Source organism: Xenopus tropicalis, chromosome 6, assembly GCF_000004195.4.
Source record: "Xenopus tropicalis strain Nigerian chromosome 6, UCB_Xtro_10.0, whole genome shotgun sequence".
NCBI lineage: Eukaryota > Metazoa > Chordata > Amphibia > Anura > Pipidae > Xenopus > Xenopus tropicalis.
The window spans coordinates 125,568,483-125,585,812 of NC_030682.2; the positions used below are offsets into that span (position 1 = coordinate 125,568,483).

Here is a 17,330-nt window from a genome sequence, read left to right on the forward strand (position 1 = left end):
GCCCCTGTTCCTCCCCGCCATGAGTTGAGGCAGGGGTTGGAGGCTGCAGATTATCAGGAGGAGGAGTTGGATGCATTGCTGCAACATGCTTGTCACTATTGCACTCTGCACACTTAATAACCATCTTACAGTCTTTTGCAAAATGGTCTGAGGAAGCGCAGCACTTATAGCAGACCCCACACTTCTGGAGAATCTCCTTGCGCTCCTGTAAAGACTTTGCCCTGAACCCACGACATTTTTTAAGCGGGTGTGGTTTCTTGTGAATTGGGCACTGACGATTGGGATCCTCAGTTTTCCCAAAAGAGGAAGATTTGTCAGTGTAAGAGACTGTGGTTGGAGGAACTTCTGTCTTTCTGACTGACACTGTTCTCCGCAACTCTTTGTGTTTAGCAGCTGCATTGTCGTGCTTTGAAAATGATGAAGCAGGAGGGTTAGGCTCACTGAAGCTAAAACTGGGATCATTCTTGGTCCAGGCATAGTCACTGATGAACTTGCAGAAATATGAGAATGGAGGAAAAGATACATTATATTGTTTCTTGTACCTTGAGCCCGTTGTGGCCCATTTCTCTTGCAATCCATAAGGCAGCTTCAATACTACTGGGTTTACACCATGTGCAGTGTCCAAGTAGCTGAGTCCTGACAGGCGAGGATCTGCCTTAGCTAACTCTAGCTCCATCAGAAGGTCACTAAGTTCTTGCAGCTTGCGATTGTCTTTGTTAGTTATTTTTGGGAAGTTTTGCAGTCTCTTAAACAAGGCATTTTCTATGGCTTCAGAGCTCCCGTAGGTTTGCTCAAGCCTTCCCCAGGCTGCAGCAAGGCCTGCATCTGGGTAGTCAACATGTACAGCTCTAAGTCTCTTTACACGATCAGCAGACTCTGGACCAAGCCACTTAATAAGTAAATCAAGTTCCTCCTTGGCAGTGAGGTTGAGGTCAGCAATAGCAGCTTTAAAGGTTGATTTCCAGGCTCTGTAACTCTCTGGACAATCGTCAAACCTTGAGAGACTGATGTTTATGAGCTCACGACGTATCATATACCTGGCGAAGTCAGATAAGTCTGATCTCTCACTCTTTGGTGCCTGAGTAACTTGTGGAGCCCTGAGGTTGTATAAGCTTTCTGGCGTATAAAGGTGAGATGAACCAGGATAGAATGAAGTGGCATGAGCATTCAGCAGTGGTTTAGTCTCTAAGGCCTTTGCTGGCTGTAGCTTACTGCTGCAATCCACCTGAGTGATGGTAGGAGGCAGTATTTTGTGCTGTGTGACAATGTCTGTGTGGCTGACCTGTTGATGTGCCGGCATTTGCAGCTCTGCAGGTTGGGCACTGTAAGGAACAGCGGTATTAGAAGTGACAGGTATAAGAGACTGACCTGTACTGTGGGTTGCAGGGGTTGTCCCTGGACGTTGCAAGCTTGGTTCTTTGGCATTAGATGCATCCTGGTTTAGTACATATTTACTTGTGCGTTCCACAGGATCTTCAGACTCTGCTGGAATAAGGCAGTCCTGATCATGTACTCCTCCCAGTGCTTGTTCAAGAACCTTTAACCTTGCAATAGCTGAAGCCTTTTCTTTCTCCATTTGAAGAATTTCTAATTCAGCTTCCATTTCTGCCTTTTTACGGGCAGCTTCTGCTTGCTGGCGTGCGGCCTCAGTTGCAGCTTCAGCCTGCTTGCGTGCAGCTTCAGCTTGCTTGTGTGCGGCCTCAGCTGCTGCCTCTGATTGCTGGCGTGCAGCCTCAGCTTGCATCTCTGCTCTAAGACTTGCCTCTCTTTTAGCAAAGGAAACTTGCACCTTAGCTGCTTCTGCATTGGCGCGGGCCTCTATAAGCTTGTCACTCAGTGCTGATTTCCTAGAGTGAGAGGTTTTAGAAGATCTTGATGTAAGCTTTGATGACATGGATCTGTGAGACCTGGTCTCTTGCAGGTGTGCAATCCTGAGCTCTGCCTTCTCTTTAGCACTTAGCACCAGAAGGTCTCTCTCTTGATCTAAGGCCTCAGTTTTGCTCAGCTCTGCTAAGGATTCCACTATATTAGTGTCCTTTAAGAAGGAAGTATACTTAGCGGACAGACACTGATAACGCTCATAGGTGGAAGATAAGCGATTTATACAGTCTCTTAAATCAGCTGCGTCATTATTAGAATATGAAAGAACTGACATGCAGCGTACAGTTCTATTCCATAAGTCTGATAAACTGCTTGACAACTCATCCCTTGTAGCCTCATAGTTTTCTCTAGACTTTTGAGATGGTTTTATTATACGCTTGGATCTAACACTTTGCTCTGCAGTATGTATGGGATTTTCTCCCTGGATGTCTGTGAGCTCTGGTTCATGGTGTACTTGCTCAGATTCACCTGCAAATGAATGCACAGAGCCTTGCTGGGACATTTTGCACTTTTGGTGAAAAAGGTTACTGTCTCTTTAAGAAGCTTATAGCAGTGGTAGGTGTGCAGGACAAACTGCAGTAGTGTTATAGCAGGACCCAGATAATGTGTTTAGCCAGTTATAAAGGATATACGGCACCTTAATATTCACAGGGTACAGACTGCACTTGTACAATCAGGTGCTTGCAGGGAGTTGTGAGCTGGCATTAAGCTTGGATGCAGACTGAATATAAATAGCTGCCTGTGAGTGGAGACTTGATGGAACAGGCACTCTGACAGCAGGTTATGGAATTCTATTTCTTTTGACTATTCTGACTCCAATTGCTGTGATAATGGCTGTTTCCCCTGAGACCCCTCTCCCTGGGCCTGTATGGAGCTGGGCACAGTCACTGTGGGCAATCTTTGCCAGATAGCAGAACTCACCAGACACTTGGGATCCACAAAGGGTTGTTTATTTGTTGTGGGTTAACAAACGTTGGGGGTGGATGAACAAATGCTGGAGGTCAAAAGAAATATGCTTTCCCAACCCCTGGAGTAGTTCCTCACACATAGAAAGCAGGAACATGAATGGCATGATGGGAGGAACTGACATCACACATAAGGAAGGGAATGGGAGGGTATACAGGCTTAGAAGTAAACAAGTTGTAATGTTACCTTGGTCACTAGGTGGCAGCATAACAATGAAAACACATATAACCCATTAACTATAAAACATGATATACATTATTAACTGCTGGGGCAGCACAATGATTTAAGTTATTTTATTACACTGATATATGGGGCATTTTATCTCTTCTCCTGTGTTTCACAGCTTATCATGTTCAGACAATGCCACAGTATATTTGCACCACATTTTCTAATCTGTTGTATTTTCCTTTATTCAGACAGCTGTATATAGGAATATTAGGAGTGTATAAGAAATACACCATGAATATGCCTTTGTCTCATGTAAAACACTATTTTTCAGGTTTCACACGAGTTCCCAATCAATTTTAACCCTTCAAATCCTTTCTGTTCAGGTAAGTAGAGTAAGCAGTCAGGAAAACATTACACTAACCAATGTACAGCAGCATTTGCAGTTACTAGGCTTGTTTCTTTTTGTTCATATTTTCATTTAAAAGCATTAAGTCTTTGCCTGACACTTGAAAATTAGATATTCTTTGGTGACAGCTTGACTGTTTACTATATAATAGAAGCTTTCAGCTTGTCAAAGCACTATAGCCATAATATTCTTAACAGCCTAGCTGCTGTACAAATGTGAGCGCTAGAGTCCTAAGGGAGCTCAATTAGCAACCCCCATTGGCCACATATTAGCTTAGAAGTAATTATAATAGAGCTTCTGATACAAACACACATTTTTTTTACAAGTGCGGGGGGGCAAAATGTTCTAGATCAGTGCTGTCCAACTGGCGGCCCGCGACCCCCCTCTGTGTGGCCCCCCACCTGTCTGGCTGCTTTGATGGTTTACTCTTGTGTAAGCTCTAAATGGTATCAGTACTGTGATTAACAGCCCCCCTGCATGGTTCTCACCTCAGATTCAGGCTGTAATCAGGCTGTATTGTTTAAATATGTAATCCCCTGTGTTGTTCACACCTTTTAATCTCTGCATTGTTCACCCCCTGCAGTGTTCACACCTCAGGCTCAGGCTGTAATCACCCCATTGTTCCCCTGTTCACACCTCAGGAGCAGTAGAAACCCACAAATAATCCCTGCACACTACAAAAAGAACATATACTGAGGTGGTACTTCAATTAAATTTTTTTTTAATATATAGTTATTGTGCAGACTGTAGGAGCAGTACCAGCATTGTGTCACTGTAGGCTGCCTGTGTGTGCCATACACACAGGCAGCATAGGGCAAGCAGAGTATGGCACACACAGGCAGGGTAGGGAAGGCAGAGTATGGTACACACAGGCAGGGTAGGGAAGGCAGAGTATGGCACGCACAGGCAGGGTAGGGAAGGCAGAGTATGGCACACACAGGCAGAGTAAGGCACACACAGGCCAAGTATGGCACAAACCAGCCAAGAATGGCAAACACAGTGAAAGTATGGCACACGCAGGCAGGGTAGGGAAGGCAGAGTATGGCACACACAGGCAGGGTAGGGCAGGCAGAGTATGGCACACACAGACCAAGTATGGCACAAACCAGCCAAGAATGGCACACACAGTGAATGTATGGCACACAGGCAGGGTAGGGAAGGCAAAGTATGGCACACACAGGCAGGGTAGGGAAGGCAGAGTATGGCACACACAGGCAGGGTAGGGAAGGCAGAGTATGGCAGGTTTTTGCTGTACTACAACCATTAATATGGGTATGGTCATGTGATAACATGGGTGTGGTTTCAAGTGGGTGCGGTTTCAAAAAGGGGAGTGGTCAAAACTGGCTTCCATTATCGGCCCTCCACCATGTAGGTCGGAAAAATTCCGGCCCTCGGTACAACAGAAGTTGGACAGCACTGTTCTAGATAAACAAATTCTAAATGCTATTTTTTTTGTATTTACCTTTAACCTGATAACCTTATCTAATATTATATTAACTGTTGCTGAGTGATGCCATCTAGTTGGTGACATCACTGATGGTTAATGGGGGGCCATCCATTTTTTTCTCAGTCTCAGATATCTTTCCCTTTGCTCTGAGATTTCTCTGTACCTCATTGGATAATTTTATGCTTGGCATCTTGCCCTGGCTGCCATATAAGTCCCTAATTTGTAATTCCTTTCCTTTGCAGGGATCCAAGGAATAGTTGATGCCTACAGAAGTTGCCTTCCTCAGGTTAAGCTTTATGGGCCCACCAATTTCTCTCCAATAATCCATCACGTTGCTCGGTTTGCAGGTGCAGCCACACAACAAAAGACTGCTTCAGTAAGTACATTGTGATCGTTCTGCAGCCACATGGCCCTCTTTTTCTTCTCTTGCCTTTTGTGCCTTTTTCTGATTTCATTCTAAATATTTTCCTGCTCCGTAGACTGGAGCAATGGCCATCATGACATTGGTCTTCATTAATTGCTGGCCAGCCTGCCACTATCATCTTGTACTTGTTCAAGCAGCTGTCTTTCCCAGCTCTCTGTCCTTTCATCCTCAGTCGTCTTCTAATTTCCCCACTTGCTGTGCTCTCCTGCCTGCAGCATCCCTGAGAGTAGATCCTATGAGGCCAATTGATTTCACTTCAGATGGGAGCAGCCAATCGAGAAAGCGGCAGTTTAATGAAGAAAATGATTAATTTAGCATTTTATCTGCTAATATTGGCCTAGGGATATGTGTTCATTCTAGCAGAGGAAACTGTATCATAGCTTTCTTTGTCTTACATAGTAAGATTGCTATTGCAGTTTATTGGAGCTATAGAGAATGGAAAGTGTAAATAGTGGGGATAAGTAAATGCCCCAGTTTAGGCTTGCTTGTAGAGCTTTTTGGGCACTCTTTAGATCAGACACTCTTGCCTTTACAGAACTGACTCTGAATGCTGTAACCTTATGGACCTGCTGAAATAAAAGCCCTTTCCTCTTGAGGCCTCTGCACCGCAGTGACTGTATGCAGTGTGACATCTCCAAAGTCCTACAAAACTTATGTCTTTTCTGCGTAGGGCTGCAACTTTAGAATATGAGTGCAAGCATAGTATGTCTAGATGGTGTCTGTATAACCTTTTATATTAAGGCTGCCCATAAATTTGCTAATAACCTAAATCTCCAAGGACGAAGGCTAGAAGGTAATGATGGAAGCTGTAATTTGTGCAGGCTGTAGTGGCCACAAAAATCCAGCAACCAGAAAATAAAAGCAATTACAGGTATCAGACCCCTTATCCGGAAACCCATTAACCAGAAAGTTCCGAATTATGGAAAGGCCATCTCCCATAGACTCCATTTTAATCAAACAATATACATTTTTAAAAATTATTTCCTTTTTCTCTGTAATAATAAAACAGTACATTGTACTTGATCCCAACTAAGATGTAATTAATCCTTATTGGGGCAGAACAGCCCTATTGGGTTTATTTAATGGTTAAATGATTTCCTTTTTCTCTGTAATAATAAAACAGTACATTGTACTTGATCCCAACTAAGATATAATTAATCCTTATTTGAGCCAAAACAATCCTATTGGGTTTAATTACTGTTTAAATTTTTTTAGCAGACTTAAGGTAGGTGATCCAAATTATGGAAAAGACCCCTTATTGGGAAAACCCCAGGTCCTGAGCATTCTGGATAATGGGTCCCATACCTGTATTATAGTTTGTAATTTACTATTCCGGTCTGTAAGGCTTTCACCCAACTAGAATGCACTTGTGTTTCCCGGGCTGTGCAAACACAGCTAATATGTTTGTGCTGTTATTGTGCTTGTTCCACAGCAATACTTTGTGCTTCTGATCATCACCGACGGAGTCATAACAGATCTTGATCAGACCAGACAGGCCATTGTCAATGCTGCAAAACTCCCCATGTCTATAATAATCATCGGCGTTGGGGCGGCTGACTTCAGCGCCATGGAATTTCTGGACGGTGACAATGGAATGCTCAGATCTCCCACGGGGGAGGCAGCTATCAGAGACATCGTACAGTTTGTCCCCTTCAGACAGTTTGCACAGGTTAGTGGGGTTTAATTGTGCAACTTCTCCTACTTGTTTGTTGTGTACACACAGTATTTCATGCTTTATATGTGTATTCTGTTGAACTGGGACTGAACTAAAGGAAAAAATTGTGATAATACTCCTTTGACAATGCGTACAAGAGTTTTTTTAGTAATTTAAGGGTGAATCCCCACTCAATATCCAAAACTTGGTCAGAGCTGTAAAGGTTATAGCAAGATTCAATATACAGTGGCTTGCAAAAGTATTCGGCCCCCTTGAACTTTTCCACATTTTGTCACATTACAGCCACAAACATGAATCAATTTTATTGGAATTCCACGTGAAAGACCAATACAAAGTGGTGTACACGTGAGAAGTGGAACGAAAATCATACATGATTCCAAACACAAATAATAACTAAATAACTGCAAAGTGGGGTGTGCGTAATTATTCAGCCCCCTTTGGTCTGAGTGCAGTCAGTTGCCCATAGACATTGCCTGATGAGTGCTAATGACTAAATAGAGTGCACCTGTGTGTAATCTAATGTCAGTACAAATACAGCTGCTCTGTGACGGCCTCAGAGGTTGTCTAAGAGAATATTGGGAGCAACAACACCATGAAGTCCAAAGAACACACCAGACAGGTCAGGGATAAAGTTATTGAGAAATTTAAAGCAGGCTTAGGCTACAAAAAGATTTCCAAAGCCTTGAACATCCCACGGAGCACTGTTCAAGCGATCACTCAGAAATGGAAGGAGTATGGCACAACTGTAAACCTACCAAGACAAGGCCGTCCACCTTAACTCACAGGCCGAACAAGGAGAGCGCTGATCAGAAATGCAGCCAAGAGGCCCATGGTGACTCTGGACGAGCTGCAGAGATCTACAGCTCAGGTGGGGGAATCTGTCCATAGGACAACTATTAGTCGTGCACTGCACAAAGTTGGCCTTTATGGAAGAGTGGCAAGAAGAAAGCCATTGTTAACAGAAAACCATAAGAAGTCCCGTTTGCAGTTTGCCACAAGCCATGTGGGGGACACAGCAAACATGTGGAAGAAGGTGCTCTGGTCAGATGAGACCAAAATGGAACTTTTTGGCCAAAATGCAAAACGCTATGTGTGGCGGAAAACTAACACTGCACATCACTCTGAACACACCATCCCCACTGTCACATATGGTGGTGGCAGCATCATGCTCTGGGGGGGCTTCTCTTCAGCAGGGACAGGGAAGCTGGTCAGAGTTGATGAGAAGATGGATGGAGCCAAATACAGGGCAATCTTGGAAGAAAACCTCTTGGAGTCTGCAAAAGACTTGAGACTGGGGCGGAGGTTCACCTTCCAGCAGGACAACGACCCTAAACATAAAGCCAGGGCAACAATGGAATGGTTTAAAACAAAACATATCCATGTGTTAGAATGGCCCAGTCACAGTCCAGATCTAAATCCAATCGAGAATCTGTGGCAAGATCTGAAAACTGCAGTTCACAAACGCTGTCCATCTAATCTGACTGAGCTGGAGCTGTTTTGCAAAGAAGAATGGGCAAGGATTTCAGTCTGTAGATGTGCAAAGCTGGTAGAGACATACCCTAAAAGACTGGCAGCTGGAATTGCAGCAAAAGGGGGTTCTACAAAGTATTGACTCAGGGGGCTGAATAATTACGCACACCCCACTTTGCAGTTATTTATTTGTAAAAAATGTTTGGAATCATGTATGATTTTACACCACTTTGTATTGGTCTTTCACGTGGAATTCCAATAAAATTGATTCATGTTTGTGGCTGTAATGTGACAAAATGTGGAAAAGTTCATGGGGGCCGAATACTTTTGCAAGCCACTGTATATGATACAAATATATATGGCCGAAGGTAGCCTATCCCAACAGCTTATTCTAATGCAGTATTATAAATATGAAGTTGCTCCTCCCTTTTCTGCTCTTCTGGGAAGCCTTTCCACTAGATTCTGGAATGTTGTTGGTGGGAATTTTCCACTGAGCCAGAAGGGCTGACACTGGACACAGTTTGAAACTCAGCAGTGAGTGTCCCAATCTAGGACAAGATACTTTTGGCTATAATGTTCTTAAAGGGATTCTGTCACAGTAATTCAGTTAGTAGTACTCCTTCAGCAGAATCCTGCATTTAAATCCATTTTTTAAAAGAGCAAACATATTTGTATATATTTAATTTAAAAATTTGATGTAAGGCTAGACATATTCTTAGTTTCCTAGATGCCCGCAGTCATGTGACTTGTGCTCTAATAAACTTCAGTCACTCTTTTCTCCCAAAGTGAACATCAAAGTGAGTCCACCCACTCACCCCCCCTGCAGGCAATGAGTAGAACAGTTGGCAGGTAACAAGATAACAGATCCCTGACACCTGCTAAAAATGCTTCCTCGCCACACCACGTGGTAGATATGAGAATAACACTTAATAGTAAAACACTCAAGTCCGACTTGGGACTCCTCCAGTTACATGGAGGAGAAACACTAGGTTAGCTGAAAGCAGTTCTAATATGTAGCGTTGGCTCCTTCTGAAAGCTCAGACTCAGGCACAATGCACTGAGATGGCGCCTACACACCAATATTACAGCTAAAAAAAATACATTTGCGCATGCACAGTGGATTGAGGAGCCACATCTTAACAAAAAAGCTGGCTTGTTCACTCACCCCCAGTGATTTAGCCTCTCCTTCTCTTTTAAGGAATACAATTTTAAATAGTAGAATGAATTATGTACACAATGTAATGTAGTAATAAGGAAGATACCATAAAAGTAATGACAGAATCCCTTTAACCCTAGCAAGCTTTCTATCCCCTTGGGTGCACAGTGTTGGAACCTCAGCTGTAGGCACCTATACCTCTGGTAAACACTTAGTCCTGTTTTTTAGTTGTGGGTTATTTGATGTTTCCATTATTTTAATTTGATTCAGAGAGAGGTTAGTTAGGAGCCATGTAATTATGGGTACTGCAGTTGGTTGGGAACTTCATATTTTTATTTTTCTTAAAATGTGAGCACTCACAGAGGACATAGTGATTAGCAATACATACACAGAATGGAACATTGTGCCGTGACCTGGTAGAACAGCATGGAAGAGAAAGCAGCCTGAGGCCCCCCTCTGAGCTGTACATAGCAGGATATAGCTTACTGACCTGTGGGCGACTGTGCAAAGGAGAATGAAATACCCAACATGGTTTAAAAAAGGAAACATGGACATTTATCAGAAAATGAATCACAGCGTGGAACCCTTCGAGATCTTTGTACAAAAGGTGCACACTGTGCAGCACTTCTTTGGCTTCTGTCCTTTAGGGTTAAGCTGATAATTTGTTTTTTTGCTTGCTATTTGTAGGCTCCAAAGGAAGCCCTGGCTCAGAGTGTATTAGCCGAAGTGCCCCAGCAGGTGGTTTCCTACTTCAGTACGTTCAAGCTCAAACCACCGAATGACCCTGCTGCAAAATGCGAGAGCTCTGAGAAAGCAAATCCTATGTGACTGTAATTCCATGTCCAACCTTTCTCTCTGTCTTACTCCATAACCACCAAGTTTTCATAAAACCTTCACAAAGTAAATTCCACAGTGTAACTAATGCTGTGCTCGTCCCTGTATATAACCACTGTATATAAATAAATATTCCTACAAAAATATTTGCCCCTCTCTTTGTTTTGTTTCTGTAGAGTGACCCAGATCATACTTCAACTTTAATTGAACTTTTAGTATGCAGTAGAATGGCCAATCTGTAGCACCTTTTCAACTAGTCTTCAGCTAGTTATTTTTTGCCTTCTGCCTTGTTCTGATGGGTGTCATTTACCCTTATAGCCATAAAACTATTGCTCTGTGAGGCTACAATTTTTTATTATTATATTATTGTTAGATTGTATTACTTATCTTTACATTTTAGTCCTCTTAATATTATAGGCTGCCATTCAATCCACTGCCTGGTTGCTTCTTTTTTAGGCCAAGGTTGACTGGATAAATTCAAGGGATAAGAATACAGATAGTAAACTGTTCCTCCTGTGCAGCAGAACCAATAAGAGGGCGGCACCATTAGAATTAATAGCTTTTTTTTTTATATATATATGCAGTTATACATTCATGGCTGGCACTGCTAATGTACCAAGGACTAACTGGATCCTTTACTGATACTGTTTAATGCTTAACTACCCAGAGCCTAACCCTACACATACAGTCTGTAGTTCCTTTGTCCCTACATTCTAGCTGGCCATATGTTAAAGGATCTACTTGTTTGGCAAGGTCGCCAAACGAGCATAATTTCGCCGATGTGGCCACCTAAAGTGGGCAATATTGGGCTGATTGGTCCAAACAATTACAATGACAGGGTTACAGCCAGTTCCGGCAAGCAATGCATCAGTGAGCCAATGTGGTCCTTATTCCAACAGAAAAATAAAACTTGTCAACATATTTTTGGCCAAATATTGTTTGGGTAGCAAAAAAATCCAGTAGCACACTGAAGATGCAAGATGCAAGCTCTTTGCTTGTTTATATGTACTTGGGCAAATAAAACTTTTTTTCACGGCTTGCATCTTCAGTGTGCTAATGGATTTTTTTTGCTGTTGGATATTGACCCCCATGCAAGGTGAGGTTCTTCCAGTATTTGCACCTGATACCCGCTTGGGTAAGTTAACAGAGAGTTGAGCTCCCCAATACTGCTATAAATATTGTTTGGGTAGGCCCATTGGAGAGCCCCATACATGGGCAGATAAGGTGCTGAATCAGTCAGAAGGGACCAGACCAGTATATGGCGTTACTTGGACACCAGTTTGTGCAGTAATGGCTGCTATACAGGCATTATTATTATTATAAGACTTTACCACGTTAGACACAGGGTGGCAGTGGAAGTAATACCACCCTTACTTATGCTAGGATAAACTGACGATGACCAGGAATTATCCATGTATTAATCCCACTCCCTGATAATTACATTTTGCCAGAAAGACATTCTATCTTACACCCTGTTTATCAAAGAACAGCCCTGCTGTGAATTCAAATTCCCACATCCATCAGTTCAATAATCTGTGCTGCCTGTCTGCAACGCAACCTGGTTCCCTAGGTCTAGGAAATATAATACATTATAATAGTATATAACGAATAATGTATGGTGACATGGTAGGAAAAGCATGACATTGTTTTTAAAATATGAGTTTATTGAAAGCAATAAGCCCTTATCTGTGTGCGCTGTTGGAGCTGACCTTGTGTAAATGAGCACCTCACCTTGAGATAAAGCTCTCGTTCTTTACTAATAAAACCGCACTTTAGCTATTGCATGAGGGCTTTTTATTGGTGGAATATTTACGTTGACATAAAATGCTACAAGCACAAAATAAAGGACAGCATAAATGTGAACAGGTAGAGGTTTTCTGACTTTTCTGTTTCAAGGCCCACTTTTAGGGACCAATATTTGTCTGCAGATGCCTTAGATCCAAGCAACATAACTAATATGTAAATGTATTGCTGTATTAGCCATTCAGCCACAGATCTAGTAATATCTAGGACAGTATATACATGTTCAACCCAAATCCCATACTAAATGATATCTAAGCTACTAGCCAACTCAGCTTGGGAACCACCTCGTTAAGGGTCAAGACACACAGAGCTACTAGTAGCAGCTACTTCTCATGGCTACAAAAATAGACAATGCTGATTTCTATTATTATTATTATCGACCTACATTTTCGCCGGTGAGATGGCAATCCGGGGAGATTAGTCGCCCGCGAACAGGGAGATTTGTCGCGGGCGACTAATCTCCCCGTGTGCCAGAGCCCTAAATGCTTTTAGTACAGTCTACAAGATCATACAACAGCTTTAATTGCTTCTTGTCATTAGCATTCTTATCATCAGTTACCAACAAGTGAACTGTTCCGCTAGGTCACTTTATTTTCCACCTCATTCTTTAATCTCTTAGAGATAAGATTGAGTCAGTATAAATGTATTCACCAAATATATATCACCCCCTACAATTTAGGATAATGGGTAGGTGACCAGAAAAAGAATGCCCAAGATGTCAGGCCCCTGAGGATTCCTTTCTGCACCTACAGTCGACCTGCCGCTGGTCCAGAAATACTGGAGGGGGGGTGGTTAGATACTTAGTGGAACAGATGGTTTTTTCAAATCTGTGCAAACCTGCAATCTCCATGTTAGCCTTGGTGTATAACCTACTACCCCAGATTAGAGCTAGGTCATTTACAAGGGCAGCTCTATACAATGCCAAAAAAGTAGTGGCCATGAACTGAAAGGCCAATGGCACCCCTACTGTCCCACAGTGGGTGAATTTGGTGAATGCATCCCTTCCCTGTATCTGGCTTACATGTGATGCTCCTGGCTGCCCTACCAAATTTGAAAAGGTCTGGGCTCCCTGTCTTAATGCCAACAACTAATATATAACCCGTCACTGCACATTGTATGATAATCCCCCCTGGTAATTTGTCTCATTCTTGCACACAGCAAGTGAAACCCCCCCAGCCTTCATAATGCTTTCTGGATATTTCTAGATTAAATATACCTCACCTACACTAAAGAAACTTAATAGTGACAAGCAAGACAAGGTGCAAAAAAGAAAATGTTTTATTAAGGGCATTAGGGTAACTTTCATTTGTTTAAAGCTATTTGAACCATTGAATTTGTGAAATTGTATTACTTATTGCATGGAGCAAGACCATCAGCAGACTGAATTTGTTGGTAGAATCTGTTTGGCAGATCAACTGGAGTGGCAGTATTATATGTTGAAATTAGTTGGGCTGCATCTAGCCTTTACAGAACCTTCTCCAAGAGAATCCTGATGAAAAAACAACCCCCCAAATATGAACAAACCACTGGTTCCCAAATGGTTGGCTTGCACTCCTGGTGTGGGTGCACACTTAGGGGTTATTATCCTGAATCCCAGTTATTACAACTAGTGATGTGCAGGTTAAATTGGGGTTTTTTTCAGGTGGGATAGGGTTAAAATATGGGCAACCACTGCATGTTCTTTCTCTGTTCCCACAATTCCCTGTACTGGAACCTAAGGAACACGCAGAAGTAATGTACAGAGCGGAAAGACGCAATTACGTTTTGGGTGTTGGTCCTAAGGTTTGGGTCGGGTGCAGCTTAAGGTTTTGAGGGTTCAGGTAGGGTGCGGGTTACAGTTTTGCAGGTTCAGGTAAGGTGCGAGTTTTCTTGACCAGCACATGACTAATACCAAAAGGTGCGCTGAACGCACTTCACCTTGCATACTATAAGCTGGGTTGATTTTATGTTTATGATTTTATAATTTTATAATGAGCTAAATGAGAAGCTGCAGCCAAGTGGGTAAGCTGAACCCCAAAGGTGTGAATATATGGAACATTAGAAACTCCTTCCTACTCAAGATATTCTTGTACACATGAAACTGTCCAACCACAAACACCTGGAGTGGGGGAGTGGGGGAGCGTGCTGCATCTGGAGGGGAGAGAGACAGCATTGAACATATTCCGTGTATAGATGACCCCTTTATGAGAAGCAACCCATCCATCAGCCTGTTTTCACTGTAGCAGAAGTAATAATCTACTTTCTGACAATAGGATATAGCTCTATTTTGTCTTTTTTCTGTCTCGAACCTCGACAGTGAGCAGTTCTCCTTCTCCAGCCTTGGCTGATGGGGACATGCTAATGATGAAGGATTTGCTCTTGCTGCCTGCTGTGGCGTCTGGCTTGGGAGCAGCCCCAGGAGTTGCACGTGCCCCTGCTGGCTGTTCCTTACTTTCCTCAGTCAATTTGGCATCTTGAACATTACTCTTTTCCTTTTGCTTTGCAGGATCATCGGTGCTCTTGGCCATGTCTGAAGTCTTGTTGACTTCCTTGTTTTCATTCTAAAAAAAAAATACATGCACTTGTTTAATATGGTTATACAATAAACCTGGGGTGTCCAACTCTCAGGGCCAGAACTAGAGGGGGTCAGTTAGTTAGTGACAAGTGAGGGACATGTTTGGGTGCTTGGCTTTGGGCACCTACTGAGAACTGTTAAGAGAAAACAGGTATGGAAGTAGGCATGTGGCAGCAGTGGGGGGATTGGCTGTGGTTGCAAGTGACTGGCTGGGGGGTTGCAGGATTATTGGGTACCAGGCACTGGCTACCAACAGAACTTGGCCTGGCACTGCCAACGTCTTGCACTGTTTTTGTTATAGGATGTTGGGAATTGTCTGTTAACAGCAATATTAGCAATTCCAGCCCCAGTATATCTGTGCAGCTCTATAAATTCTATCAGTCACAGCTGCAGTAATAAGCCTTTGAGTTACAAGGCCTTTCTCTCACTTGTTTCAAGTCTAAATAGATTGAGCCCAACAAGATGTAAATCTGCCCTATTATGTGAAAATATGTCCGACGCAGAGAGGCAAGTAATGCAAAGTTTCCCTGAGAGAAAGAGTGATAGACTTAATGCTAGAGACAAGTACATAGACCGAGAAGTTCCACAAACAGGAAAGGAAGAAAAACAAAAAATATGATTATTTGTGAGTAAAGGATACATGCGCTTCCGCCTACCTTCTTTATTTCTGTACCGGTATTCTGGGCAACAATTTCAAAGAAAATGTTTTTTTCTCAATCAATTAAATAAAGTAATAAGTTACTGGGAGCCACAAAAAATCATTGAAGGCCCCCATAAACTTTAGAAGAAGTTATTTCCTGTGCTTGCTCATCAGCCGTAGTTCCTCTGATACCCCTATATCTCTGGGGCCCCCCGGCCATTGCAGGGTCTGCTCTTCTAAAGCTTACATTGCCCAACCCCACCCGTTATCACTTTCCATCAGGCTCAGACTGGAATTCAGAATAGACCCTGGCATTTCAAGTACACTGAGGCCCATACAGCCCCCACCAGCCCAATAAATAGTGACTGTCTATGGCACCTTACAGCAGCCCCTCTGGCATTTGCCAGTATCCACAGCTTGCCAGTCCAGGCCTGTTCCCCATTCAACACTATGCCTGGCTTTGTCAGAGGGGAACACTCCTGAATCTGGGGTTGTACTTGTGCCCATACATGTGTCAAACATCTTGCAACTACCTGTGGCAGTCACTTTTGCTCCTGCCCAGCCTGTTTTGATAAACAATGGCATGCTCCTCAGCATGTAATTTACCAAAATGGACACAACTTTGTGTCAATGCACTGTTTTGTCCTCACAATTAAAATGTTGTAGCAACAGAGTGCCTGGTCCGGGGCGGAAGTAGCTCCAGGCTTCCTAAGTGTCCATGGGTGAACTTGTGCGCCATTCATCATAAGAGCCAGAATGGGCGCAATTCCCACCCATATGAAAGCACTGCTGCATGTTTGGATGTAAGTTGCGTAATGAATTATACCATCATATACTCTCCATTGCATCTTTGCAGTTGTGGGTGTGTTGGTAAATGACCCATTTGGAGTTACCTCCACTCTGGACCTGGTTCTTGCAGTGCACTTCACTTTGCGGTTGTAAATGAGCCCTATTCCCCCGCGCAGGATGGGTATAACTAATGCTTTTGAGCACTGTTCCTGTTTATGAAGATAAATTAGCATGTCTTTTTATTTCTGCACAAAAATGAGACATGAGCTTTCCAAGGCGAGACCCAGACAGGCTGTCACCCCCATGTCTGGGCAGAGATATTAGAAATGCTGAGCTTGTTCATCCTCCAGCAAAATCATCTGATCTCCAGGAAACTGACAGATAGACGTGTAAGTGTGAAGGCAGCTGTGGCCCCGGGGAGTCAGTTAAAAAACAAGAAGCCGAGAAGCATTTTCTCTCCTTACAGACAGAACTTTCACACTTTTTTCATACATTGTTTATTTGGAATTATTGATGCATCTGGCTGTAAGCACATGAAACAGATACATGCAACTACCTTCCCTACACTATGTGAGCTATAAAGGTGGCGGGGCTGTGCCAAATAAAATGCCCATCACAAAATGCTTGTGCTTCTTTATACTTACCCCAGTAAGTATAAGTATAAAGTAAGTATAAAGTATATTGCGCCAGTGCAATGGCGAGACAGAAGGCACAAGGGCCAGCACCACATACCTGCTCAGACCAGGCAATAAGTACAGGGGTCTCTTTGTGCCTTGCACCCAGGGGTGCTCTTTTTTTCAGCAACAATATGGTGGAAGGGCACCCCTTTCCCAATAGCATGTAAATTTTCACTAACATGGGCATGTTGTTGCACTTCGGTGTAAAATTCCAGTTTGAGGGCACCCCCCCTATTAGTGAATGGACTGTTGTACTTTCTTTTGGGGTGGGAGTTCATTTCGGCACATGTCAGACTGTCAGTATTTTCCTTCCAGAGACTCAGAGGTGTAACGAAAAGTTACTGGGTCCCCAGGGCTGGATTTGATAACCTGGTGCCCCAAGGCACCCCGTTTCTCCACCCGCCCACCTCACCCCCCCCTTCCCAAGCACATGTGAGGAT

The 17,330-nt window shown here is 43.2% G+C and overlaps 2 protein-coding genes across 3 annotated transcripts in view; one reads left to right on the forward strand and one right to left on the reverse strand.

Annotated features, from left to right (window-relative positions):
* The window catches only part of cpne3 (copine III), a 35,440-nt gene extending 24,867 nt beyond the window's left edge, over positions 1-10,573 (forward strand). The window contains exons 13-16 of one of the 2 annotated variants that reach the window (XM_031903323.1): positions 3,347-3,398; positions 5,111-5,244; positions 6,725-6,961; positions 10,281-10,573. In XM_031903323.1, the coding sequence (XP_031759183.1) occupies positions 3,347-3,398; positions 5,111-5,244; positions 6,725-6,961; positions 10,281-10,421 (564 nt within the window). In that variant the 3' untranslated portion in view covers positions 10,422-10,573. 2 annotated transcript variants of the gene reach the window in all.
* A 2,912-nt stretch (positions 10,574-13,485) lies between these two features.
* cngb3 (cyclic nucleotide gated channel beta 3) overlaps positions 13,486-17,330 on the reverse strand; it is a 69,974-nt gene continuing 66,129 nt past the window's right edge. The window contains exon 19 of the mRNA XM_018094902.2: positions 13,486-14,770. Within this exon, the coding sequence (XP_017950391.2) occupies positions 14,492-14,770 (279 nt within the window). The 3' untranslated portion in view covers positions 13,486-14,491. The remainder of the gene's footprint in view (positions 14,771-17,330) is intronic.